Raw genomic sequence first — 27,995 nt, forward strand, 5'->3', positions numbered from 1 at the left:
TTCAGTTCTGCCCACAAATTTTCTATAGGATTGAGGTCAGGGCTTTGTGATGGCCACTCCAATACCTTGACTTTGTTGTCATCAAGCCATTTTTCCACAACTTTGGAAGTATGCTTGGGGTCATTGTCCATTTGGAAGACCCATTTTCGACCAAACTTTAACTTACTGACTTATGTCTTGAGATGTTGCTTCACATAATTTCCCATGATGTCAAGCAAAGAGGCACTGAGTTTGAAGGTAGGCCTTGAAATACATCCACAGGTACACCTCCAAATGACTCAAATTATGTCAATTAGCTTTACAGAAGCTTCTAAAGCCATGACATCATTTTCTGGAATTTTCCAAGCTGTTTAAGGGCACAGTCAACATAGTGAATGTAAACTTCTGACCCACTGGAATTGTGATACAGTGAATTATAAGTGAAATAATCTGTCTGTAAACAATTGTTGGAAAAATTACTTGTGTCATGCACAAAGTAGATGTTCTAACCGACTTGCCAAAACTAGAGGAAGCAAAATATTTTTATATTTTAAGCATATGTTATCATTTCAGTCTCCTCCATCTCCACTAACTGAAGTTAATTGTAAGGATTTATTTTTCTATTAATAACGTCAAATTAACAGCTGCAGACTCATGTGAAGGCCAAATTACAGAGGAGGAACTTGTTGATGCAATTAAAGCCTTTCAGTCTGGGAAAACTCTGGGGCTGGATTGAATACCAGCTGAGGTGTATCAAACATTTTTCTAGTTTTTTTACATGGACGATACATTGGAGATAATATAAGACAAGTACTAGAAACAACAGAACACTATGAACAAATTGGGAAACCGGGCATAGTACGAATAGCTGATTTTGAAAAAGATTTTGATAAAGTACAATTAGAATTTATGTATAAATACCTGGAGTATTTGAATTTGAAAACCCAGCAACGATGCAGTTCTTGACACAAACGGGTGCGACTGGCATCTACTACCATACCCCAATCAAAGGCACTTACATTTTTTGTTCACCCTCTGAATGGCACACATACACAATCCATGTCTCAATTGTCTCAAGGCTTGAAAATCCTTCTTTAACCTGTCTCCTCCCCTTCATCTAACTTGATTGAAGTGGATTTAATAGGTGAAATCAATAAGAGATCATAGCTTTCACCTGTTTAGTCGATGTCATGGAAAGAGCAGGTGTTCCTAATGTTTTGTACACTCAGTGTACGTATTTGGTGGGAATTTAAAAGATTTTTAATACTTAGGTACTTCTTTGCAATCCCATTACACTTATACATCTTTCTTCAACTTTAGCAATGTGTTATTCCCTCTCTGGAATAATGGGCCGGGTGCAATGCACGCTGACACGGTCACAAGGTGTACGGTGTTTCCTCGTGACACATTGGTGCGGCTGGCTTCCGGGTTAAGCGGGCATTGTGTCAAGAAGCAGTGCGGCTGGCTGGGTTTTGTTTCGGAGGACGCACGGCTCTCGACCTTCGCCTCTCCCGATGAGACAAGACTGTAACTACCAATTGGATACCACGAAATTGGGGAGAAAAGGGGGTAAAACTTAAAAAATGTTTAATTAAAGGTGATAAATCTGACAATGGGCCTTGAGCAAGGCCCTTAACCCTAATTTGCCACAGGGGCACCGTACTACTATGCCTGACCCTGTAAAACAACACAGTTCACTGCACCTATCCAGTGTGTGACAGTACAACATATATTTATATTTTTTATCCCAGGAAGAATGACGAAAGCTTTGTTTGTGGTTTGGTATTGCAGGAACTACAGGAAATGCTTGAGAGACACAGAGCCCAGAACGAGACCTGGCTATGTGCTCAGGCAGAGGAGAATGACAAGGAGAGAAAGGAGCTGTGTAAACTCAGGGTTTTTTGTGGTAACACCACCTTCACACCCAGCAGTACAAACATAAACAGACATGTAACATTTCCAGGCCATTCTAAACCTAGGTACGAAACATAAGAGACAGATTATGAAAACATTTATTCTATTCAGTTTTATTTATAGTGGATTATCGGTCTTCGGGGAGTGTGTGACAGTCGTACCTTCCAGCACCGGGCTATAAGAAAATACCACTTGTTCAGAAAAGGTAGCCGTCCATCTATGAATACATCAATGTGCTTTTAAACTGAGGTATACTGTAAAAAGCCATGGGGCTATCGTGAATGAATTTTCCTTTTCTGATTTTCAAGGAGGAAGTTGTGCATGAGCAGGAGAAACTGAAAGAAGAGCAGTGATCAGCTCCTATCCATCATGCAACAGTTCAAAGGCATGTAAAGACATATGTTTCCATGGCAACCACCTGGAGGAAGCAGATTGCCCATGTTTGTGGGTGTGGTTTACTTTCCCAAGGATGAAAAACCAAAGGGGTCAACTCAAAAGTCTGTGAAAAGGAAATGTGACATTAATTTGTCTTTTTCCACTGGTGTGTTTAAATAGTTAGCATTTTGTCCATAGCTGAGATTAACTTTTGTTGTCTTTTGCCAAATAGTCATAATATTTTAGAGAGATGGGGGACAAAGGGATTATTTTGACCCTGTCAAAAGAACAAATCACTCATGGCATAACGTTTAAATCTTTGGAATTCCTAGTTGGGCATTTCAAAGTAGGTCTGTATCATAATAGGCCCAGTGGCGACCCCTCATTCAGGACAGGTGGAGCGGCAGCCAGGGGAAAATACAGAGCATAGGCGTTGGTAATGTTCTCTAGTTGCGCCGTGATTGGCTCAGTGTTCTGCCACTCATGGGGACAATACGTCACCGCAGAATCTACAGGGAGTGCTAGGCAGTTCAAGTCGCCTTGGGTCCTGCCATAGATTTACATTAGAAGTGCCCATCCATAAAGGCTCAAGGTCATTGGCCACAGATAAAGTGACGTCAAATCACATTATATCTACCATAGCTTTGATTGTACTGATTTTGTCAACATCATACTTTCAAAATCTCAGCTAGTAAGCTAGACAAGCAGTCATCATCATGAATCAGGTCGACAATCTCCTGGGAAATCCTTTTCAATCCTTGTCATATGACGAGAAATGATTGATTAAACATATCGGTGCTCATCGGCCATTGGACATACAGTAAACATTACACAACAAGTTGGAAATCGCATATTCAACAATGAGTGGTTTGGTAAGAATCAGTGGCTAACTGCAAGCGAGGCAAAGCAATCAATATTTTGCTTCCCCTGCCTGCTAAAACATCTGTCTAAAAGGGTCTCTTTTCCAAGCTTAAAAGGACAAACATTCACACGCAACACCATGGGCCAGAAAAGTTTGAATACATTGACCATGTCAATCCAGCATGACTTCTGCCACATTCAAAACAACTGTAAACTCGGAACTGGGAAATCTCAGACTTCAGTGAGTTCAAGACAACTGGGAACTTGGAAAGAAACCGGCTCCGACTGGGAAAATACGTTTTGAACGGTCATCCAACTCGGAACTTGGGCCTCTTTCTAGAGCTCCGACCTGAAGATCACTGACGTCACGATTCAACCTTGTTTTTTTCAAAGTTCCCAGTTGTCTTGAAAGCACCATAAATCCAGAGAATGACAGACTTTGATGACAAAATCTGCCCACAAGAAGGACCCCTTCCTGTTCAAGTGAGCACAGCACAACAACGGTGAATCCAAAAATGTCTTGTATGCTGCTGCATATATGATGTAATATGCTAGAGAGTTATGTATACTGTAGCTAAGAATGTAATACTAAGTGTATGTTGTGTCGTAAGCTGTTAGTAGCCCATGTGCCTCACCCTAATAATTTGGTCCCTTTCCCCCTCCGAACTTAGCCTACTGTTCTCACTTGGTGGGGCAAGCTTTCTTTGTCTGCTAATATGTCCCCTTTATGTATTCTACGGTTCTGACTTGGTATACAGGGAGAAACTGTAAGAACGGCCCATGTTCTGAATTCTGTCACTGTACATCTCAAAAGTTGAAAAAATAATTATATTGACTTTGTCTATCTTAGCTCGCTTATTAATGTCTTAGTCAAAATTACGGATTTCCTCTTATCCCCTCATTGTTCTCTTATGCCATAGTCTGTACATCTCAATTGTTATAAGCCTTTTGCTTATATAATGTAGGTCTATCTCATTAGTATCTTATTCATCATTTTAGGCAACGTTGGAATGATTTCATTGTTTTCTTTACTTTGTGTATTATAATTAGCTTGTGCTTTTCTTGACGAGAAGGAGATACTATATAATGTTGTTGTGTCTGTAACCATGTTTGCAAGTGAGTCTCTTCCCATTCAAAAAATTTTTTTCAACAAAAAGTTCAGTAATAGACCCATGTAATTCCAGTTGATATTGTGAGGGTTGTTTTGTTTGTGCAATGCGCTGTCTGTGCGTCGGTATATTGCATATAAAGTGGATCCTCATGATTGTATTTTCCTTCCTTTTTAGACAACATAGGCCAAATAAAATACCTCAAATGGTAGGCTAACCAAGAGTCTCTCTCTGTGTGGTGATTTAAAGAATAGTAAAGTTAAGGCCATATTTCAGAATTTATCTGAACTAACATCGATCTGACTTTCTGTCTGTATCCATTTTGAAAGTGCTGACCGAATAGGCCTACCTCATTGGAGCTTGTTTGCTTGCACTTGCTTATAATTAGAGTTAAGTGTTAATGATATAAGAATAAACATTATGAATTTACTGAACATAAATGTAATAATGTTTGTATATGGTTCAAAAGTCAAAACTAGTTTTGGCGTTCATTATTATTGAAGGAGAATGCGGTTCTTATCGACTTACACAAATCCACGTGGAGTCAGCAGTAACCATATTTGTTTAAGCAAGTCAGCCATATCAGCTATGGTTTTTAAAAAGGCAGTAAATGTTGGGACAGCTTTCTTAGGCCCAAACAGTTTGTGGGCAGTTTGTCACCGTTATAGTGCAATTAATCAAGTGTTTTGTGTTGTGTAGACTGGTTGTCAATTAAATAGTTTACTCAAATAGTTTTCTTGTCCTCAAGTTGTTCCGAGCCCTGTCGCAGTCACACATGCGCAGGTGCAGAGCTGTCGGTTCGGGGAACGCGCAATGACTCACTATTTTGCAGGAAGATGGAATTTACTGCGCCAATTGTTTCTCGTGCTGTAACACTATTTGGCAGCGGAAGAAGAGGGGAAGGTTTTTGGCCGTAGAATCGGTGTTGCCATCAAACGGAGACTGGCTTGGCACAGGGGACAAACGGGAGACGAAAATATCCTTCATATCTTGCTATAATTTCACAATAAAGCGGGTAAGATATCCCGACAGACAAACATCTATTGTCAGACAGGAAGCCAACCACAAATATGCATTCGAAAAGGTCTCTATGCGCGCGTAACATGGGTTTTCAAAATTAGGGTGGAAAGTAGGCTGGTTTGAGTCATTTTTGTTTTCACTTGAAAATGTGTTTCTTGTCAGCCAGAGTACAGTACATCCTTTGTTCGACTGTGCGGTTTTAGTACTTACTCTCCCCTCTGCTGCAGGGAATGTAAATAATAGTAATGTAATATGGCTGACATTGGCTGCTGCAGCCACTAACGTTAGCTAGTGTAGCTAATTATGCGCTGTTTGCAGACTGCATTTTTCTTACCATTTTAAGACAATGACCACGTTTACATGCGCACAGTATTCCTGATAGTAGCTCATATCCCGCTTAAAGTCAATTTAGGCTTGATCCGAAAATGTGGTCGGAGGCTTAGTATGGAGGGCGTGACGCAATTGCGTAGTCATGCAGAGGCAAGTAAAACTCTGTACCGCATCGCCTTGCCCTTCCGAACTATGCGGAGTGTTCCGTATAGTCCGCATCGACATGATTGGTTGACGGTAGGTGGGGGCGGTACATCCTGTATAAACACTAACTTCCCCGACAACTTCCTTCACAATTGCTCTGCTCTGCTAAGCGCAAGAAGTATGAAAGCCTTGACATCTGTGGAGGCTGCATCTCAGTAAATGCTGTATGGCCACAGATGTCTGATTGACCAATCAGAGCCTTTTAAGGTCATATTCGGGATAAACTGTTTACATGAACCTTTGATATACTGTTTACATTAACCCTTGATATCCTGATCATGAGTATCCCTGTAACCATGAATAAACAGAATTTTCCTAATTTAAGTATATGGGTTAAATTTAATAGTAACTGATATATGGACACTGACTGTTGGCCTATAACCTCTCACATGTAATGTAATATAACATTAACTCCTCCTGATTTATCAATTTTTTGCAGAGAAATTATATAACAAATGTTAACTTTGTCTTGGGAACAGGAGTGGAGAAATATATATATTTTTTTTCTTTCAGCATCTCTTGAGAACATGTGAATGAGTGTGTAATGTGTAATCATTGACACTGTTATGCAAGCAGACAGTATTTCAAAGAAAATTTGATTGGCCACATACACATATTTAGCAGATGTTATTAAGGGTGTAGCGAAATGCTTGTGTTCCTAGCTCCAACACTGCAGTAGTATCTAAAACTATTCACAACAATACACACAAATCTAAAAGTAAAAGAATGGACTTTAGAAATATATACATTTTAGATTGAGCAATGTCGGAGAGGCATTGACTAAAATATAGTAGAATAGAATACAGTATATACATATGACATGAGTAAAGCAGTATGTAAACATTATTTAAACATTATTAAAGTGACTAGTGCTCCATTATTAAAGTGGCCAGTGATTCCAATTCTATGTATATAGGGCAGCAGCCTCTAAGGTGCAGGGTTACGAAGCTGGCTAGTGATGGCTATTTAACAGTCTGATGGCCTTGAGATCGAAGCTGTTTTTCAGTCTCTCGGTCCCAGCTTTGATGCACCTGTACTGACCTTGCCTTCTGGATGATAGATATGTGAACAGGCCGTGGCTCGGGTGGTTGATGTCCTTGATGATATATTTGGCCTTCCTGTGACATTGGGTGCTGTAGGTGACCTGGAGGGCAGGTAGTTTGTCCCCGGTGATGCATTGGGCAGACCGCACCACCCTCTGGAGAGCCCTGCGGTTGCAGGCGGTGCAGTTGCCATACCAGGCGATGATACAGCCCGACAGGATGCTCTCAATTGTGCATCTGTAAAAGGTTGTGATGGTTTTCGGGACCAAGCCAAATTTCTTCAGCCTCCTGAGATTGAAGAGGCGCTGTCGCGCCTTCTTCACCACACTGTCTGTGTGGGTGGACCATTTCAGATCGTCAGTGATATGTACGCCGAGGAACTTGAAACTTTCCACCTTCTCCACTGCGGCCCCGTCAATGTGGATAGGGGCGTGCGCCCTCTGCTGTTTCCTGAAGTCCACGATCAGCTCCTTTGTTTTGTTGACGTTGAGTGAGAGGTTATTTTCCTGCCACCACTCTCCCAACGCCCTCACCTTCTCCCTGTAGGCTATCTCATCGTTGTTGGTAATCGTGCTTACCACTGTTGTGTCGTCAGCAAACGGGATGATTGAGTTGGAGACGTGCGTGGTCACACAGGCATGGGTACAGGAGGGGGCTGAGCACGCACCCCTGTGGTAGGAGAAGAACCATACAATTTGAATCACTCATTAATTCTCTTCATGATTGAATGATTCCTGACTTATTTGATGAATCATTCTAATTATATGTGTAAAACAGGGCTAATTTAGTGTTTTGATTAGCCTAGTCCTGGTATCTAATGGTAAAATCTGAGTGACATAGGGTGGATGGTAACAAAACAGGCTTCTCCTTCACTTTGGCGATCATCACTTCAATGTAACTGACTACATACATGGCTTGGATACATTCCAATAATACACATGAAATCAGTGTCATCAGGGTCTCTCACTGTTGCCATGACATCCTCACACCAGTGGGAAGAAAGAGTTTTTTTTTTTTTTTTAAAGCTACAGTACCAGTCAAAAGTGTGGACACACCTCCTCATTCAAGGTTTTTTCTTTCTTTTTACTATTTTCTACATTGTAGAATAAGAGTGAAGACAACAAAACTATCATGTAGTAACTAAAAATGTTGAACCAATCAAAATAGATTTTAGATTATTCAAATTAGCCACCCTTTGCCTTGATGACAGCTTTGCACACTCTTGGCATTCTCTCAAATAGCTTCACCTGGAATGCTTTTCCAACAGTCTTGAAGGAGTTCCCACATATACTGAGCACTTGTTGGCTGCTTTTCCTTCACTCTGCGGTCCAACTCATCCCAAACCATATCAATTGGGTTGAGGTTGGGTGATTGTGGAGGCCAGGTCATCTGATGCAGCACTCCATCACTATCCTGCTTGGTCAAATATCCATTACACAGCTTGGAGGTGTGTTGGGTCATTGTCCTGTTGAAAAACAAATGATAGTCCCACTAAGCGCAAACCAGATGGGATGGCGTATCGCTTGAAAATGCTGAGGTAGCCATGCTGGTTAAGTGTGCCTTGAATTCTAAATAAATCACCTGACAGTGTTACCACCAAAGCATCCCCACACAATCACACCACCTCCTCCATGCTTCATGGTGGGAACCACACATGCAGAGATCATCCGATCATCTACAATCATCTAAGACATGGCGGTTTGAACCAAAAATCTCAGATTTGGACTCATCAGATCAAAGGACAGATTTGATTTCCATGAAGAGCATGCATTTAGTTTTACTAGCATTTAAAAGCAATTGGAGGCCATGGAAGGAGTGTTGTCTGGCATTGAAGCTCGTTTGGAGGTTTGTTAACACAGTGTCCAAAGAAGGGCCAGATGTATACAGAATGGTGTCGTCTGCGTAGAGGTGGATCAGAGAATCACCAGCAGCAAGAGCGACATCATTGATATATACAGAGAAAAGAGTCGGCCCGAGAATTGAACCCTGTGGCACCCCCATAGAGACTGCCAGAGGTCTGGACAACAGGCCCTCCGATTTGACACACTGAACTCTATCTGAGAAGTAGTTGGTGAACCAGGCGAGGCAGTCATTTGAGAAACCAAGGCTATTGAGTCTGCCGATAAGAATGCAGTGATTGACAGAGTCGAAAGCCTTGGCCAGGTCGATGAAGACGGCTGCACAGTACTGTCTTTTATCGATGGCGGTTATGATATCGTTTAGGACCTTGAGCATGGCTGAGGTGCACTCATGACCAGCTCGGAAACCAGATTGCATAGTGGAGAAGGTACAGTGGGATTCGAAATGGTCGGTGATCTGTTTGTTAACTTGGCTTTCGAAGATTTTAGAAAGGCAGGGCAGGATGGATATAGGTCTACAACAGTTTGGGTCTAGAGTGTCTCCACATTGGAAGACGGAGATGACCGCGGCAGCTTTCCAATCTTTGGGGATCTCAGACGATACGAAAGACAGGTTGAACAGGCTAGTAATAGGGGTTGCAACAGTTCTGGTGAATAATTTTAGAAAGAGAGGGTCCAGATTGTCTAGCCCGGCTGATTAGTAGGGGTCCAGATTTTGCAGCTCTTTCAGAACATCAGCTGTCTGGATTTGGGTGGAGGAGAAGCGGGGGGGGGGGGGGGGGGGGGGGGGGTTCGGGGGGTTGGGCAAGTTGCTGCAGGGGGCCTCCCGGGTGGCGCAGTGGTCTAAGGTACTAGCTGTGCCACCAGAGACTCTGGGTTCGAGCCCAGGCTCTGTCACAGCTGGCCGCGACCGGGAGACCCACGGGGCGGCGCACAATTGGCCTAGCGTAGTCCGGGTTAGGGAGGGTTTGGCCGGCAGGGATATCCATGTCTCATCGCACACTAACGACTCCTGTGGCGGGCCGGGCACAGTGCACGCTGACCAGGTCGCTAGGTGTACAATGTTTCCTCCGACACATTGGTGCGGCTGGCTTCCGGGTTGGATGCGCGCTGTGTTAAGAAGCAGTGCGGCTTGGTTGGGTTGTGTTTCGGTGGACGCATGGCTCTCGACCTTCGCCTCTCCCGAGTCCGTACAGAAGTTGCAGCGATGAGACAAGACAGTAACTACTAACAATTGGATACCACGAAATTGGGGAGAAAAAAATAAAAGAATTGCCAGGTGGAAAGCATTGCCAGCCGTAGAAAAATGCTTATTGAAATGATCGATTATCGTAGATTTATCGGTGGTGACAGTGTTTCCTAGCCTCAGTGCAGTGGGCAGCAAGGAGGTGCTCTTATTCTCCATGGACTTTACAGTGTCCCAAAACTTTTGGGATTTAGTGCTACAGGATGCAATTTTATGTTTGAAAAAGCTAGCCTTAGCTAGCATATCGATGGGGCATATCGATGGGGCATATCGATGGGACTATTCGATGGGGCTATTCGATGGGGCATATCGATGGGGCATATCGATGGGGCATATCGATGGGACTATTCGATGGGGCTATTCGATGCTAATATATACACTGCTCAAAAAAATAAAGGGAACACTTAAACAACACAATGTAACTCCAAGTCAATCACACTTCTGTGAAATCAAACTGTCCACTTAGGAAGCAACACTGATTGACAATAAATTTCACATGCTGTTGTGCAAATGGAATAGACAAAAGGTGGAAATTATAGGCAATTAGCAAGACACCCCCAATAAGGGAGTGATTCTGCAGGTGGTGACCACAGACCACTTCTCAGTTCCTATGCTTCCTGGCTGATGTTTGGTCACTTTTGAATGCTGGCGGTGCTTTCACTCTAGTGGTAGCATGAGACGGAGTCTACAACCCACACAAGTGGCTCAGGTAGTGCAGTTCATCCAGGATGGCACATCAATGCGAGCTGTGGCAAAAAGGTTTGCTGTGTCTGTCAGCGTAGTGTCCAGAGCATGGAGGCGCTACCAGGAGACAGGCCAGTACATCAGGAGACGTGGAGGAGGCCGTAGGAGGGCAACAACCCAGCAGCAGGACCGCTACCTCCGCCTTTGTGCAAGGAGTAGCACTGCCAGAGCCCTGCAAAATGACCTCCAGCAGGCCACAAATGTGCATGTGTCTGCTCAAACGGTCAGAAACAGACTCCATGAGGGTGGTATGAGGGCCCGACGTCCACAGGTGGGGGTTGTGTTTACAGCCCAACACCGTGCAGGACGTTTGGCATTTGCCAGAGAACACCAAGATTGGCAAATTCGCCACTGGCGCCCTGTGCTCTTCACAGATGAAAGCAGGTTCACACTGAGCACATAAGCACATGTGACAGACGTGACAGAGTCTGGAGACGCCGTGGAGAACGTTCTGCTGCCTGCAACATCCTCCAGTATGACCGGTTTGGCGGTGGGTCAGTCATGGTGTTGGGTGGCATTTCTTTGTGGGGCCGCACAGCCCTCCATGTGCTCGCCAGAGGTAGCCTGACTGCCATTAGGTACCGAGATGAGATCCTCAGACCCCTTGTGAGACCATATGCTGACACATGCACATTTGTGGCCTGCTGGAGGTCATTTTGCAGGGCTCTGGCAGTGCTACTCCTTGCACAAAGGCGGAGGTAGCAGTCCTGCTGCTGGGTTGTTGCCCTCCTACGGCCTCCTCCACGTCTCCTGATGTACTGGCCTGTCTCCTGGTAGCGCCTCCATGCTCTGGACACTACGCTGACAGACACAGCAAACCTTCTTGCCACAGCTCGCATTGATGTGCCATCCTGGATGAGCTGCAATACCTGAGCCACTTGTGTGGGTTGTAGACTCCGTCTCATGCTACCACTAGAGTGAGAGCACCGCCAGCATTCAAAAGTGACCAAAACATCAGCCAGGAAGCATAGGAACTGAGAAGTGGTCTGTGGTCACCACCTGCAGAATCACTCCTTTATTGGGGGTGTCTTGCTAATTGCCTATAATTTCCACCTTTTGTCTATTCCATTTGCACAACAGCATGTGAAATTTATTGTCAATCAGTGTTGCTTCCTAAGTGGACAGTTTGATTTCACAGAAGTGTGATTGACTTGGAGTTACATTGTGTTGTTTAAGTGTTCCCTTTATTTTTTTGAGCAGTGTATATACATCAATGATGTTGCTCTTGCTGCTGGTGAGTCTCTGATCCACCTCTACGCAGATGACACCATTCTGTATACTTCTGGCCCTTCTCTGGACACTGTGTTAACAACCCTCCAGATGAGCTTCAATGCCAGACAACTCTCCTTCCGTGGCCTCCAACTGCTCTAAAATACAAGTAAAACTATATGCATGCGCTTCAACCGATCGCTGCCTGCACCTGCCCGCCCGTCCAGCATCACTACTCTGGACGGTTCTGACTTAGAATATGTGGACAACTACAAATACCTAGGTGTCTGGTTAGACTGTAAACTCTCCTTCCAGACTCACATTAAGCATCTCCAATCCAAAATTAAATCTAGAATCAGCTTCCTATATCGCAACAAAGCATTCTTCACTCATGCTACCAAACATACCCTCATAAAACTGACCATCTTATCGATCCTCGACTTTGGCGATGTCATTTACAAAATAGCCTCCAACACCCTACTCAACAAATTGTATGCAGTCTATCACAGTGCCATCTGTTTTGTCACCCATATACTACCCACCACTGCGACCTGTACACTCTCGTTGGCTGGCCCTCGCTTCATACTCGTCGCCAAACCCACTGGCTCCAGGTCATCTACAAGACCCTGCTCGGTAAAGTCCCACCTTATCTCTGCTCGCTGGTCACCATAGCAGCACCCACCCGTAGCACGCGTTCCAGCAGGTATATCTCACTTGTCACCCCCAAAGCCAATTCCTCCTTTGGCCGCCTCTCCTTCCAGTTCTCTGCTGCCATTGACTGGAACGAACTACAAAAATCTCTGAAACACTTATCTCCCTCACTAGCTTTAAGCACCAGCTGTCAGAGCAGCTCACGGATCACTGCACCTGTACATAGCCCATCTATAAATAGCCCAAACAACTACCCCTTCCCCTACTGTATTTATTTATTTATTATTTTGCTCCTTTGCACCCCAGTATGTCTACTTTGCACAATCATCTACTGTCAAATCTACCATTCCAGTGTTTTAATTGCTATATTGTATTTACTTCGCCACCATGGCCTATTTATTTGCTTTATCTTGGCCAGGTCGCAGTTGTAAATAAGAACTTGTTCTCAACTAGCCTACCTGGTTAAATAAAGGTGAAATTAAAAAAATACTAAAATAATGCAGAACGCCACAGGATGTTTTTATGCTGGTCAAGGGCAGTCAAGTCTGGGCCTGATTTACGCAGTCTCTGAACAGTTGATGTTGAGATGTGTCTGTTACTTGAACTCTGGAGCATTTATTTGGGCTGGAATTTCTGAAGCTAGTAACTATAATGAACTTATCCTCTGCAGCAGAGGTAACTCTTCCTTTCTTGTGGCGGTCCTCATGAGAGCCAGTTTCATCATAGCGCTTGATAGTTTTTGGGACTGCACTTGAAGAAACTGTCAACGTTCTTGAATTTTTCCATATTGACTGACCTTCAAGTCTTAAAAGTAATGATGGATTTCTCTTTGCTTATTTGAGCTTTTCTTAACATAATACGGTCTTGGTCTTTTACCAAATAGGGCTATCTTCTGTATACCAACCCCACCTTGTCACAACACAACTGATTGGCCCAAACGCATTTAGAAGAAAAGAAATTCCACAAATTTACATTTAACAAGGCACACCTGTTAATTTAAATGCATTCCAGGTGACTATCTCATGAAGCTGGTTGAAAAAATGCTGTCATCAAGTCAAAGGGTGGCATTGGCTACTTTGAAGAATCTCAAATATAAAATATATTTAGATTTGTTTAACACTTTTTTGGTTACTACATGATTCCATATGTGTTACTTCATAGTTTTGATGTATTCACTATTATTCTACAATGTAGAAAATGGTACAAATAAAGAAAAACCCTAGAATGAGTAGGTGTGTCCAAACTTTTGACTGGTACATCTTGATGATTTAGCCCACAATATTTGGGGAGTCTGCTTTGGTATGAAATGGATAACCAAACACAATGTTTTTCTCTTTTTTGAGATTATGTGCAAAATTAGTCTTTTAAAGTGACTCAATAGAATTAAGCAATAAGGCACGTGTGGTATATGGCCAATATACCATGGCTAAGGGTGCCACGGCTGTCAGCCAATCAGCATTCAGGGCTCAAACCACCCAATTTATAATCACCTTTATATAATAATTTATTTTGGTTTGCAGGTCTTCGCAGAGACCTGATGTGACCGTCATCCCTGAACAGAGACATCCGCCTGCTCCGAAGTCAGTCCTCAACCATCCGTGGACAATCTGGGTTGAATACCATAATCCGTCCCTATCCCTTTTTTCTGCTTTCACTGGGTATCATAGATAGACGCTTTACTTTTTAACTCCCTCCCTCCCACTGGGCAAAAACTGGTTGAATAAAAGTTGTTTCCACATCATTTCAACCCCAAAAAACAATATGTTGACGTTGAATCAACGTGGAAAACTGATTGGATATGCAAAAAGTCATCAACATAAGGGCATTTTGTAATTTTTTCACTCAACTTTTAACCTAAATCCAATGACATGGTGACATTTTTTGTTGGTTTCATGTTAGTTGACAACTCAACCAAATGCAAATCAAAACTAGATGTTGAACTGACATCTGTGCCCAGTGGGCAGTTTCCATTTTCTGAATTGGTTGCCAAATAGATTTTCACTTTCTCACTTCCTCTGACTGGACCCACTGGATTCTATTAAGATTTATTCCCTGGCTGTTGTCCATCTCTCTGGGCTATTACATAAATCATTAATGTTTTCATTACATTCATATTTTTATACCCCAGACTTGGTACCATAGATATTTTCACCCTAGTCTGGCAGCTCGGCTGCTCCCCTATATGCTGATGAATGAAGACCCAATTCAGGAAGAGCGCGCCGGGCCAGCGATCCAGAGCTGATGCAGGTTAGTTTGGCTTTAATCAGGCTCTTTATAGATGTGTTTGCGGCATCCCAAATGGCATCCTATTCCCTTTATTACTTACTTACTTAGCCTGCTCCTTTGGGAGCATAGGCCATCAATGACTCCTCTCCATCGCACTCTGTTCTAGTGTTGTATGGTAAGCTGAAATGTCTGTACTTTTTTATACTAGAACATGAGAAACGGTTCAGTACTAGAATTTGTATTATTTTCGGTACTTCTGTCAAATGTCTCATGTCGTCTACTGATTTGAAAGAGGATCAAGTCTGTCTATCAGCGCAGTCGAGGTGCCCTTATAGCGCGAGAGCACCGTGCCTGCTCCACTTACTCAGTGCTAGCTCTAGCCTGTCCTGAGGAACCACTGAACTCACTGAAGTCTGGGCTGCATCATGTTAGCTCCCCACTCATTCGGCACAGAAGTTAGCACACTTGAATAATGCAAAACGGCATTTAGAAATGTTGCAACTGTTTTGCGAACTGTATTTAACAATGGCGTTACAGGCGAGAGCACTTTAAAAATACAATATTGAAGATACCGGTAGCTTCCAGCTTTGTAGGCTAACTTCCCTTGCTAGCTTACAGCTGAAGCTAACATCAATTCACTACCCTAGTACTTAGTTTGTGATATGCCAAGCGTAATGCAAAATATGCTGATTTCAAAGCTGATTGTCAACACAAACCATAGCTACAGTCATTGCCCAAAACTTTATTCACTTTGTCTCCCTCGCCTGCTATGCTAGGTTACGTCTTTCATGTCTCTCTCATTGTGTGTGTGAATGTACCACCTCAAGGCTTACTATAAAGCAGGTGACAACGCGCCTTATTTGGTAATGGTCTTGGTAAGTGGAGTGTGCCAATATATTTTTGCTTGATGCTTCCTTGACTAGACTACTGACATTACCCAAAATTCAAAAGGCAGTAAGGCACATTTCCGCATATGACCAAATTCAACATTCTTTCTTACCCTTTCATACACATCTATGTGCTTTTGCGAAGAAGAAAAAAACATGTAGGCTATGAGGATTATACCTTTTATATTCGTAGCTACATCCATCGTAATAAGAAATAGATGACAATGGTAGTCATCTCAATTCCTTGTATTTTTTCTCAACTACTATGACTGATTGGTGGCGCTGTTCGCTAGGACAGTTGGCTCATAGTTCAATAGATGGGTTAGCTGACAAGGTCACGAAAACTATATGCAACTATACCAATACTAACATAATGTATACTACATACTTAATGAGTATATATTACATACTATTAGTTCATTTTAGTATATTGTAAACGAACGGTATCCTTTCAGTTGATTATATTAGTGCTTCGCCTGTCTACCTGAAGTTGATGCTGTTGCTATGCAACCTATTGCTAGCTTGTTAGCATAACAAATTACTAGCTAGATATTTTACGGTTTCGGGTGTGTTCGTAAATTCAATCCAGAGTGTTGTCAGATTGTCCATTTGCAAATTCAGAACGTTTCGCTCTTGGAGTGTACACTGGACGCTCTGGCCGAGGAGTAGGGTTGATCCGAGCGAGTGTTCTCACCTCACAACGGTAATCAAGCACCCAAGCTAACGTTGGCTAGCTTGCTAGCTACTTCCAGACACAAATGAGAGAACACCTCACTCTGACCATTTTACTCGCCCTAGCAGAGCTGGTTAGGCTGTTTTAATGTTATCCAGAGCGTTGGTGACTGTAACTGTGCTGCTGGCAACAATTTAATTACGCTTGTTTTTGCAGACGTTTACTGACACTGGCCATATTCAATAGGCGTTGAGCGTTTGTAAATCCTTCAGTAATTCTTCGCTCTGGCACACTCAGACGAGAGTGCTCTGAAATTGGAGTAGATAGCCAAAATTAACAATATCCATTGAGAACTCACAACGACTATACCACTTAGCTAAGAATGACGTGAATAATCAAAATCAATAAATGTTGGGTAGTTAGTTAGCATATAGTTAATATACTGCCTGGCAAGTTCATTGAAATAGTAGCCAACTAATGTTAAGTAACTAACTAACATACCGATACATACTGTTGTAATGCTATGCGGTTCGTAAGGATAACAAACTGACTAACAAATTGTCAGCCAACATAATGTGTAACGTAACTTATTTGAAAAGTCATTACTTTATTACATTGCTCAACATTTTCTTAAACATTTGTCATAATTAGTTAAAGCAATGAATTTTGTATCCGCTCTCTTCAACTTCAGCTGCATATTTTCCACCATTTTCTTCAAATCTGAAAACATTGTGAAACCACGCCCATTTTCTGAAGAATTTCATTATGGGCCCTAAAAGCACAGAAATAGTGTCGACTGCTTGAATTCTTCGTATTTTGGCAAAATTAGTACGACATCCAGGAACTTTTGGAATACTAACTATATCCATACTATGACCAATAAGCATACTACATACTCAATTTATGTCACAAATAGTACAGTTAGTGTAGTTGGTATGAGTATTTGAATATAGATGTCTTGTTTTGAGGTGTTTTGACGGATTTCATATCAATGCTAATATGGCTGAAATTCGCTAGCCAGATAACCAACAACTGTAACCATGTATTTGAGAGACAACAAGTGCTCATTGTCCAAATGTATTTATGTTTTCAATAAACATTGGAGACGAACTATACATGTCAACAATCTAAGCTAACCCCCTCTAGTTTTTTTCATGTAGTTGCACGTGCCTTGGTTTTGTTGCTAAACAACCAACCCGTCTATGGTCGAGAGTTCTAGCCCCACATGGGGCAGATATCTTATATATATATATTTTATCCTTTATTTACAATATTCATCCCGTGCCCACACACTTTGAATTCTGAAAAGTGAAAGCATACCTGTGAGAGAGGTCGCCCTGGTAGTAGTTTTTATGTTTTTTATGTAGTACCCACGACCAATCTGTGAGTTAATTTGACCATTGAAAAAAGAGCTACTGCATAAATACTACAATGCGGGTTGGATTGAACTAAGCCCCCCCAATTGAGCCCCTAAATCTTAATTTTCAAGGGATGATTGTTATTTTCTTTCCAACACAATAAATGTTAGTCCACATTTCAACAATTTTTTTTGCGCCTCATGTGGGATTCGAATTTACACTGCAAGTGGCAATAGGTGTCAGGAACTCAGGAACTTGGCGCCTTACCACTGGTTTCCAACTAGTTACCACAGCCACAAAGTAAAAGTTGGCTATAGCGTAAAAATGAATGAAAACAAAAATTAGGCATAAGTTAGGGTTGTGTTAGGGAAAGGTTAGCACTGTGGTTATGTTAAATTCAAATTTTAAGAAGATAAGTTGTAGAAATAGGTGGCCTGTATGACTTTGTGGCTGTGGTAACTTGTGACGACCCATACAGGGGCTAACTCTCCTAACTGCCCAGTGCCGTATTTGCTCGCAATGCACATAATTGTATTATCAGAGCATGCCAGTGGACCTCTGGTAAGTAGGCTATGTTTTATTGAGAAAGTGTTGGGATCAGGTACTACTACGTTTACCTTGGTAGGCCGTCAATGTAAATAAGAATTTGTTCTTTAACTGACTTGCCTAGTTAAATAAAGGTTAAATAAATAAAAATGAAATACCCCCAAATGAATATTTATGTGCAATTCTCCCAACCCACAACTTCTCACCTGAATTACTTTTTATTTTTACATTTTAAGGCGCAAAGGCTTAAATTGGGGTTGAGAGTTACCCTTTAAAAGAGACAGCGCACACTTTTATATAAAAAAGATATTGCTTTCTATGCAAATGTCGTTCATCAGTAGGCTACTGGGGATGAGTAGCCTAGTCAAACTGCGCGCTGTTGGTCAGTGTGCGAAGCGAGAGGTAAGCGGCCTATTCCTATTCAGGTAAGCGGCCTATTCCTATTCCTTGCACATCTGCGCATGGCACCTCCAGCATTCAAATGCTTGTAAAATGGTTGCGTAATGTTAGGCTTTATTAATTGAGTGACAACCACTGTAATTGGTTATTGTTATCAAATGCTGTTGGAAAATTGTGTTTTACCGGAATAAAAGAAAGCGACCAGAGACACATCTCTCATCTGGCTATAGCCTATATACAGTGTCTTTAGAAAGTATTCACACCCCTTGACTTTTTCCTAATTTTGTTGTGTTACAGGCTGAATTTAAAATTGATTACATTTAGATTTTGTGTCACTGGCCTACACACAATACCCCATAATTTCAAAGTGGAAATATGTTTTTAGAAATGTTTACAAATTAATAAAAAATGAAACCTGAAATGCCTTGAGTCAATAAGTATTCAACCCCTTTGTTATGGCAAGCCTAAATACGTTCAGGAGGAAAAAGTTGCTTAACAAGTCAATAAGTTGCATGGACTCACTCTGTGTGAAATCATGTTAACCCCTATTATTGTTGAATGACTACCCCATCTCTGTACCCCACACATACAGTTATCAGTAAGGTCCCTCAGTCGAGCAGGGAATTTCAAACACAGATTCAACCACAAAGACCAGGGAGGTTTTCCAATGCCTCGCAAAGAAGGGCACCTAAAAAGCAGAAATTGAATATCACTTTGAGCATGGTGAAGTTATTCATTACACTGGAGGGTGTATCAATACACCCCCTCACTACAAAGACGCAGGCGTCCTTCCTAACTCAGTTGTTGGAGAGGAAGGAAACCGTTAAGGGATTTCACCATGAGGCAAATGGTGACTTTAAAACAGTTACACCATTTAATGCCTGTGATAGGAGAAAACTGCAGATGGATCAACAACATTGTAGTTACTCCACAATACTAACGTAAATGACAGAGTGAAATGAAGGAAGCCTGTACAGAATAAAAACTTTGTCCTTAATTTAAAGCATTATGTTTGGGGCAAATCCAATAGATCACTGAGTACCACTCTTCATATTTTCAAGAATGGTACTGGCTGCATCATGTTATGGATATGCTAATCGCTGCCAAAGGTGATTCTTACATGTATTGACTTGGGGTTGAATGTAATCAAGATAAATTAGTGTTTTACTTTTCATGTATTTTCTTAAAAATTGTAGAATTTTTCTTCCACTTTGACAGAGTATTTTGTGTAGATTGTTGACAAAACAATTACAGTTAAATACATTTTAATCCCACCTTAACACAAACTGTGGAAAAAGTCAATGGGTGTGAATACTTTCTGAAGGCACTGTATACCTGCTGAAATTAGATTTAATTTTGATTGTTCAGGTTCACCATCAGCAATAGTTTTGGTAGTTTTGCTTAAACCCAGTTCAACATTTTCACACATACCAACAAACTGATGTGATCTTCTAGTGGTCCCTGCAGTGTACGCTCAAACTGGTGTGATTAGAATGGTTATTTAGAACGTCCAGTTTCGATTGACGCAGCAGTCAGCATTTGAGCCAGCCACATTTTGCACAAACACAGTTCTTACAAAGTTATGTCCTGAATGTGACCAGTTTATTTTTGGATGCAGTAGCGACAGCATACGCAATCATCCAAACCAGACAATGTAGGCTACATTAGTGGATGTCAATTAAGGCAGCCCTCACACCTCTCTGATTCAGGGGGGTTGGGTTAAATGCGGAAGACACATTTCAAGGCATGCAGTTGTACAACTGACTAGGTATGACACAAGTAATTCTTCCAACAATTGTTTACAGACAGATTATTTCTCTTGTAATTCACTGTATCACAATTCCAGTGGGTCAGAAGTTTACATACACTAAGTTGACTATGCCTTTAAACAGCTTGGAAAATGATGTCATGGCTTTAGAAGCTTCTGATAGGCTAATTGACATAATTTGAGTCAACTGGAGATGTACCTGTGGATGTATTTCAAGGCCTACCTTCAAACTCAGTGCCTCTTTGCTTGACATCATTGGAAAATCAAAATAAATCAGCCAAGACCTCAGAAAATAAATTGTAGACCTCCACAAGTCTGGTTCATCCTTGGGAGCAATTCCCAAACGCCTGAAGGTACCACGTTCATATGTACAAACAATACTACGCAAGAATAAACACCATGGGACCACGCAGCTGCCATACCGCTCAGGAAGGAGACGCATTCTGTCTCCTAGAGATGAACGCACTTTGGTGCGAAAAGTGCAAATCAATCCCAGAACAACAGCAAAGGACCTTGTGAAGATGCTGGAGGACACAGGCACAAAAGTATCAATATCCACAGTAAAACGAGTCCTATGCGTAGTATTTTTTTTTCTTTCTCAGAGGCGCTGAGTTTGAAGGTAGGCCTTGAAATACATCCACAGGTACACCTCCAATTGACTCAAATGATGTCAATTAGCCTACCAGAAGCTTCTAAAGCCATGACATGGCATATAAGTGAAATAATCTGTCTGTAAACAATTGTTGGAAGAATTACTTGTGTCATGCACAAAGTAGATGCCCTAACCGACTTGACAAAACTATAGTTTGTTAACAAGAAATGTGTGGAGTGGTTGAAAAACGAGTTTTAATGACTCCAACCTAAGTGTATGTAAACTTCCGCCTTCAACTGCAATTAGATTGGTAAAAACGAAGTCAGTGGTTGTATAATTGATTACTTAATGCATACATGACTATCTCTGAAAACATATGAACATCAAAAATTTAAAATGTAATGATACCTCAAAAGATCTGTCTGGGTCAAGTGCCATTCTGTGACTGGCGTTTTTTGTTGTGATGGTATTGAGTGTCATGATACTTAACCTGGTATCAAAGTCTTCTGCTATTGTGACAACACTACTTTTCTGGGCAGTCTTCTCCAGCTCGTTCCACTCCAAGCCGGTTCTCCTTGTATCTGCCTCAAGCTCCCACCTCCAGGTGTTTCTCGACACCCTTTTTCCCTTTCGCCAGCCTTGTGAATTCCAGGATCCAGCTTGTCTGGTGATGTTGGAAACACCTGGACACCTATTCCCTTTATAGGGCACTACTTTTGTTTCCTTAATAATGCACTTCTTTGAACCAGGGCCCATAGAGGCTTTGATCAAACATAGTACTCGGTAGGCCTATAATAGGGGGGGACAGACTTTGTGGTTTGCTTTTGTTATCTTCAGATGATAATCAGGTACATTTAGCCCACTTATAAGAGTAGAGTAGCCTAGCTACTGAATAGATTTACTCCATTAATTTGCATTAGAATCATTTTTTTTTAAATGTTTTTGTTTTTAAGGGCACTCAGGTGTTTCTGCAAATATGAAGAAAAAGAACTCCCACAAGTAAGCCAGGAATCCTCTACTTACCTTAGCTATTATGTACCCTTTGTGATTGTGCATTTGTAAAACATTCAGCATTCAACTGTTTTGAATAGACATTTTGCGTAGTAGGCCTATTAAATGAACGGCTAAAACCATCTGCAGCCTACTTTTGACTATGTAGAGAACAGTGGTGCTTGGTAAGATACATTAATTATTTAGTCTAGTAGTGCCACGCTGAATACCTGATATCTAATACTGTTCTTTAGTGGCCTGCTGAAGCGAATACAGGGCTAGTATCAGCTGTGCAGTGACACACTACCATGGTATGGCCAGTACTATATTCACACTTCAAAGTACACAGTCTTTACGGGTCTCATGTAGACAGATCCAGAGAATGAAAGCAGATCAGAGTACACACTTGACTGTATTATATTGCTATGGGCGACAATGCATTTGGAAAGTATTCAGACGCCTTGACTTTTTCCACATTGTTACCTTACAGTCTTATTTTTTTTAAATGAAGTCCTTATCAATCTACACACCATACCCCATTATGACAAAGCAAATAGAGGTGTGTACTTTTTTTTGCAAATGTATTAAAAATAAAACAAGAAATAACTTATTTACAAAAGTATTTAGACTCGAAATTGAGCTCAGGTGCATCCTGTTTCCATTGGTCATCTTTGAGATGTTTCTACAACTTGATTGGAGTCCACTTGTGGTAAATTCAATTGATTGGACATGATTTGGAAAGGCACACACCTGTCTATATAAGGTCCCACAGTTGACAGTGCATGTCAGAGCAAAAACAAAGCCATGAAGGTCTCTCAGACCATGAGAAACAAGATTATCTGGTCTGATGAAACCAAGATTGAACTCTTTGGCCTGAATGCCAAGCATCACGTCTGGAGGTAACCTGGCACCATCCCTACAGTGAAGCATGGTGATGGCAGCATCATGCTATGGGGATGATTTTCAGCGGCAGGGACTGAGACTAGTCAGGTTCGAGGAAAAGATGAACGGAGCAAGGTACAGAGAGATCCTTGATGAAAACCTGCTCCAGAGCGCTCAGTACCTCAGACTGGGGCGAAGGTTCACCTTCCAACAGGAATACCAAGACAACGCAGTAGTGGCTTCAGGACAAGTCTCTGAATGTCCTTGAGTGGCCCAGCCTGAGCCTGGACTTGAACCCGATCAAACATCTCTGGAGGGACCTGAAAATAGCTGTGCAGCGACTCTCCCCATCCAATCTGACAGAGCTTGAGAGGATCTGCAGAGAAGAATGGGAGAAACTCCCCAAATACAGGTGTGCCAAGCTTGTAGCGTCATACCCAGACTCAAAGTTGTAATCAATGCCAAAGGTGCTTCATCACAGTACTGAGTAAAGGGTCTGAATACTTATGTAAATTTGATATTTCCGTTTTTGCTTTGTCATATGTGGTGTTGTGTGTAGATTGATGAGAGGAAAAAATGTTTTTCAATTTTAGGATGAGGGTGTAACGTAACAATGTGGAAAAAGTCGAGGAGTCTGAATACTTTCCAAATGCACTATATATATTTAATAAATGAAATATTTTAGGCTATTTGATGTACTATAAAATTGATCCAGTTAGATTAGTAGCTAATGTAAGGGACTGACAGCCATCAGGTTTTCACCCTTTTCATTGGCTAAGTGTATGTTTGTTCCCCCGAATTCCCCTTTTTCATAAGTTGTCTGAAACATCGTTCAGGAAACAAAAGAACAGCATGGGCCCCAACAAGGCAGTGTCGTCGGCGCCACGGCGGAACATGGTGGGCTGTCGTATCCAGCACATCTGGAAGGAGGGGAGTGCTACGTCTCAGTCGCAGTGGAAAGGCACGGTGCTGGACCAGGTGCCCGTCAACCCCTCGCTCTACCTCATCAAGTACGACGGCTTCGACTGTGTCTACGGCCTGGAGCTGCATAAAGATGAGAGGGTACAGGGCCTCGAGGTGCTCCCTGACCGTCAATGTAAGACCTTGGTCTATGTATACATATTGTTTATATTGATTGTTGTCATTTGGTGTTGATTGATTAACGCAAGTCGCAGACGAGTTTCTGTTTGTGCTCTAATGGTGTTACACGTTCATAGTGCTCCTAAAATGTTAATAACATGGATTGTGAGTTTGATCGTTAATCGTTGATATTCATGAGTTAGTAAGTTTTCCAATATATAAGTTAAACATGGCAAATAAACTTGAAACTAGATGTTACCATGTACCATGTACTCTGTTGCAGCCTCTACGCGCATCAGCGACGTCAACCTGGCTGACACGATGATAGGGAAGGCAGTGGAGCACATGTTTGAGACGGAGGACGGAACTAAAGACGAGTGGAGGGGCATGGTTCTGGCCCGGGCACCCATCATGAATACCTGGTTCTTTATCACCTACGAGAAAGACCCCGTCCTGTACATGTACCAGCTCCTAGACGACTACAAGGAGGGAGACCTGAGGATCATGCCTGACTCAAGTTAGTCCTGTCCTTAGAGTTAGGCTGCACTTCAAAATGACAATAGACCACTCTCTCTTGATTGTAAGACTGCTTAAAGCTAAGATGTGTGTACGAGTTTATGAACATTTTATAAGCATGCATGAGCCTTTATAATGTCTATACTCGCCTGATGATGGGTGGGTGGGTTGCTTTTCATGATGATAGCAGGCTACTCTCTCTTCATGATTAAAGCTTTGTGTTCTTCATTGTCCAGGTCTCTCTTGTAAAAGAGATTAACCAGGTTGAATAAATAGATAGGTGAACATGTTTGAGTTTCCAATGATTTCCCATAAATAAATTACATATGGCAAAATTAACTTAAACTTGTGTTATTGTTTGTCTCTTAGATGACGCTACGCCTGCGGAGCGGGAGCCGGGGGAGGTGGTGGACAGTCTGGTGGGGAAACAGGTTGAGTACGCTAAAGAGGACGGCTCCAAACGAACTGGCATGGTCATCCACCAGGTGGAGGCCAAACCCTCCGTATACTTCATCAAGTTCGACGACGACTTCCACATCTACGTCTACGACCTGGTCAAGACCTCCTAAGGGCCACCTTTGACCTCTGACCCCTTTTCACACTACTGAGCCGAATCGAGCAGTGCTGGTCTGTTTACGTGTCCATCCACCATTGCTGAAAAGGACTATGTGGGAAAAATATTTCATAGAGAGCCAGTATAGCCTGGTTCGGGTCAGCACGGTAGTGTGAAAAGGCTACTGGGTCACTGGGCCCAGAGGACAGGAGGGCTGTCTGGGGAGTTAACGATGGATGCGGAAGTTGTGGGGAAACTCTACCATGCAGGAAAGACGATCAACCACCACCATCACCACATGGAACCTTATCTTATCCACCAATTTTCCCAAAATATCTCTTCAACGTTTCATGCAAATACTTCTTTGAGATGTGACAGACGGACAACTGGATTGGATATTTCACTGAAGCCTTTGGATTTCTACTCATGAAACATCTCTGATAGCTCTAGTCAGAGAAGAAAAAGGGGGCACTGTGCATCTGAATTAGTGGCCACAATTTGTTTCGTCAACTGTCTATCCCCTGTAGTTGAGTGATCCTATGGATACATCCCATCAATCTCTAAGGGAAAGGACAGGGAAATGATAACAAGCCTAATATTTGCACACTGCATATAAAGTTAGTTGGCATCTCATTCGATTATTATCAGTGATTTGATGACCAAACCAGTCATAGCAATGTATATCCTATATATGTGTGAGTGTATGAGCTCTTGTGTTCATTATTTTGTTGTACATGCAGTTCTGGAGTCCCCCTATCTTACAGTGGTCAGTGACTACAGTACTTGGGTTTGTTTCAGTTTCGTAGAATCATTCAAACCCTGACTATGATTACATTTGTTTCTTTGTAATGTTGAAAGATATGCAACAACATATGCAGTGAGCAAAGAAATGTGTGGAAGTTATGAGAGGGAGGTGACCAGTGTTTTAAAATGATATTTTGGCAATGAGGCCCTTCATTTACTTTCCCAGAGCCAGATGAAGTCGTGGATACCATTTGTATGTCTCTGCGTGCAGTTTGAAGGAAGTTGCTAACTAGCGCTAATGCAATTGCTAACTAGCGTTAGCATAATGACTGGACGTAATTGACAAAATCCCAAAGTATCCCTTTGATTCAAACGTTTTATTTTTTTCCAAGAACTTGTTTACTTTATACTGTATTTAATGTATATTCATAGAAAATAATAGTTTGATACAGATTTAGTTCTATCACAGCACTAATTTCAAAAAATCTTCTTAGAAGATAGAGGATTTAAGAGCACTTGTTTGTTTTAGTTTTTTTGTCTGAAAGGACAATTATATTTTGATCATCTCAACAACACTATTCAAAAATGGTTAACCAGTGAGAGCGTTAATCTGTTGTCCTGAGAAAGATTTTGTTTAATATGCCTTGCCAAATCCCTCGACCCTTTTAATTCATTATTCATTCATAATAACAGCAATAATTGTTCAGATAATAGTTGTTTATTGTTGTTCCTGTATTCATATGTTTACAACAGTTTGTTTTGTTGGGAAAATCTATTTTCGTTACTTTTTTACTTGTCATACGTTACTTAGAATCATCACATTCTTCTTGACCTCTGTGTTAAACACACTTTCTGTTTAATTGTCATAGTAACATTTTAGTAAACTGTTTTCTCATGGCTTTTAAAAACTGAAGACGGTATGGTAAAAGCACTGCAAAGTAAGACAATTATTTAGAAGTGAAAATTCCATACCAGCTCCTCAAAAGTGTTCTAAATTCAGCAGTACCACTACAACAATACTAGAGTGATTTTCAAAACATTTTCACACAACTGTTAATACACAAGAAGTATTCAAAACTTTAAATGCAACACCCACTTTATGGAGTGCATGAAATATTGTACTTGACGAACGGTTACTCGCCCTGAAAGAGATTTTTATTTGCTGTGTGTTTGTGTGTGTGTGTAACCAAACTACATGTTCCACCAGATGACCTCTTAGTATGCTCCTTTAGGGACGTTACCCCTGTTGTCAGAGAAACAGTGGGCAACTAAGTGGTCTAGAACCTCTAAGATACAGATGTTGTTAATTAGTTTGTAACGTATGTGACTGTAACTCCCAACACTCCACCCTCACTGCTTTCTCCATGCCCTCCATGACACTGAAGCAGTGTATGTTCAGATGCAGTTTCTGAAGAGGGGTAGTACTGTTCTTTACAGTATTCTGCATAGTAACAGAACAGATTAGCTGTTGTGACTGATTTTGAGATTAAGTCCCTCTGTTAGAGGAGTAGCTAATGCTTACTCTAGGTTATACACAAAGTATGACTGAATGGTAGCTTTAGAGATGGATAGGAAAACCTGAGAGTATGTATATCGGTTATAATAAAGATGATAATTTTAAGACCCCGTACAGTATAAAGCCCCTCTATATCAGAAAAGCTACACACAAGTAAATATCTTCTATAACCTGTTGTATTCCAAACTGCAAACTGACTTGTGTTTTATGCAAGAAGTCACCTTCAGAAAACAATTGAAAGTGTTCGATGAATTGGCCTTTCACACTTGCCTACTGTAGTATTGTACTGTGTTTGATGTCAGTTCATTGTGGGATAGAAAAACAGACCATTCGTTTTGCATGAGTAGCGAAAACAGAACTGTAAGTGGAAGTTAGTGTGAAATGTGAGATGTATGTGTGTATCTCTCATTTTATTTAAGTTTTTCTATGATATGTTCAATGTGTTTCTTATTGTGACATTCCCTTCTTCTTTTTTTTTGCATTTCTAAAGAAAAACAGTTATTTTTTGTATTCCATTTTTTACCCTGCTCCGCTATAGGATCAAACTCACTGGTGTTGTATGTGGCGACAACAGAAGGGCCACAGGGTGGTGGTGTTACACAGTATTTGAGGGATTATATCCTTCACATACAAAACTGATGTTGTCCAAAATAATTATATATATGTATCTCTTTTGAGTGCCACAAGGAAAATATGAACTCAAAGAAAAAGGCCTTATACA

At 41.5% G+C, this 27,995-nt stretch overlaps 2 protein-coding genes across 3 annotated transcripts in view; one reads left to right on the top strand and one right to left on the bottom strand.

The window, feature by feature from the left end:
- Positions 1 to 5,756, bottom strand: part of LOC120025780 (hippocampus abundant transcript-like protein 1) — a 33,759-nt gene extending 28,003 nt beyond the window's left edge. Inside the window, exon 1 of the mRNA XM_038970422.1 lies at positions 5,593 to 5,756. Coding sequence (XP_038826350.1) covers positions 5,593 to 5,595 — 3 coding nt within the window. The 5' untranslated portion in view covers positions 5,596 to 5,756. The remainder of the gene's footprint in view (positions 1 to 5,592) is intronic.
- Positions 5,044 to 27,777, top strand: LOC120025781 (spindlin-W). 2 transcript variants are annotated; one of them, XM_038970423.1, is made up of 7 exons: positions 5,044 to 5,253; positions 14,065 to 14,155; positions 14,673 to 14,791; positions 21,947 to 21,992; positions 23,702 to 23,961; positions 24,229 to 24,462; positions 24,831 to 27,777. In XM_038970423.1, the coding sequence occupies exons 3-7, from the start codon at positions 14,737 to 14,739 to the stop codon at positions 25,028 to 25,030; spliced, it is 795 nt and encodes a 264-aa protein (XP_038826351.1). In that variant the 5' UTR covers positions 5,044 to 5,253; positions 14,065 to 14,155; positions 14,673 to 14,736; the 3' UTR covers positions 25,031 to 27,777. The 2 variants fall into 2 exon arrangements, with proteins under 2 accessions (XP_038826351.1, XP_038826352.1); XM_038970424.1 differs by lacking the exon at positions 21,947 to 21,992 and having other exon boundaries at positions 5,049 to 5,253; positions 14,065 to 14,791.
- The last annotated feature ends 218 nt before the right edge of the window (positions 27,778 to 27,995 follow it).

This window comes from Salvelinus namaycush, chromosome 31 (assembly GCF_016432855.1).
Source record: "Salvelinus namaycush isolate Seneca chromosome 31, SaNama_1.0, whole genome shotgun sequence".
Taxonomy (NCBI): domain Eukaryota; kingdom Metazoa; phylum Chordata; class Actinopteri; order Salmoniformes; family Salmonidae; genus Salvelinus; species Salvelinus namaycush.

Excerpts from the sequence above, each read along its gene's own strand:
- LOC120025781 (XM_038970423.1), top strand. The coding sequence starts at position 14,737 with ATGAAGACCCAATTCAGGAAGAGCGCGCCGGGCCAGCGATCCAGAGCT. Across the intron at positions 14,792-21,946 it reads GCGATCCAGAGCTGATGCAG|GGCACTCAGGTGTTTCTGCA; the intron begins GTTAGTTTGGCT and ends TTTGTTTTTAAG. Across the intron at positions 23,962-24,228 it reads GGTGCTCCCTGACCGTCAAT|CCTCTACGCGCATCAGCGAC; the intron begins GTAAGACCTTGG and ends ACTCTGTTGCAG.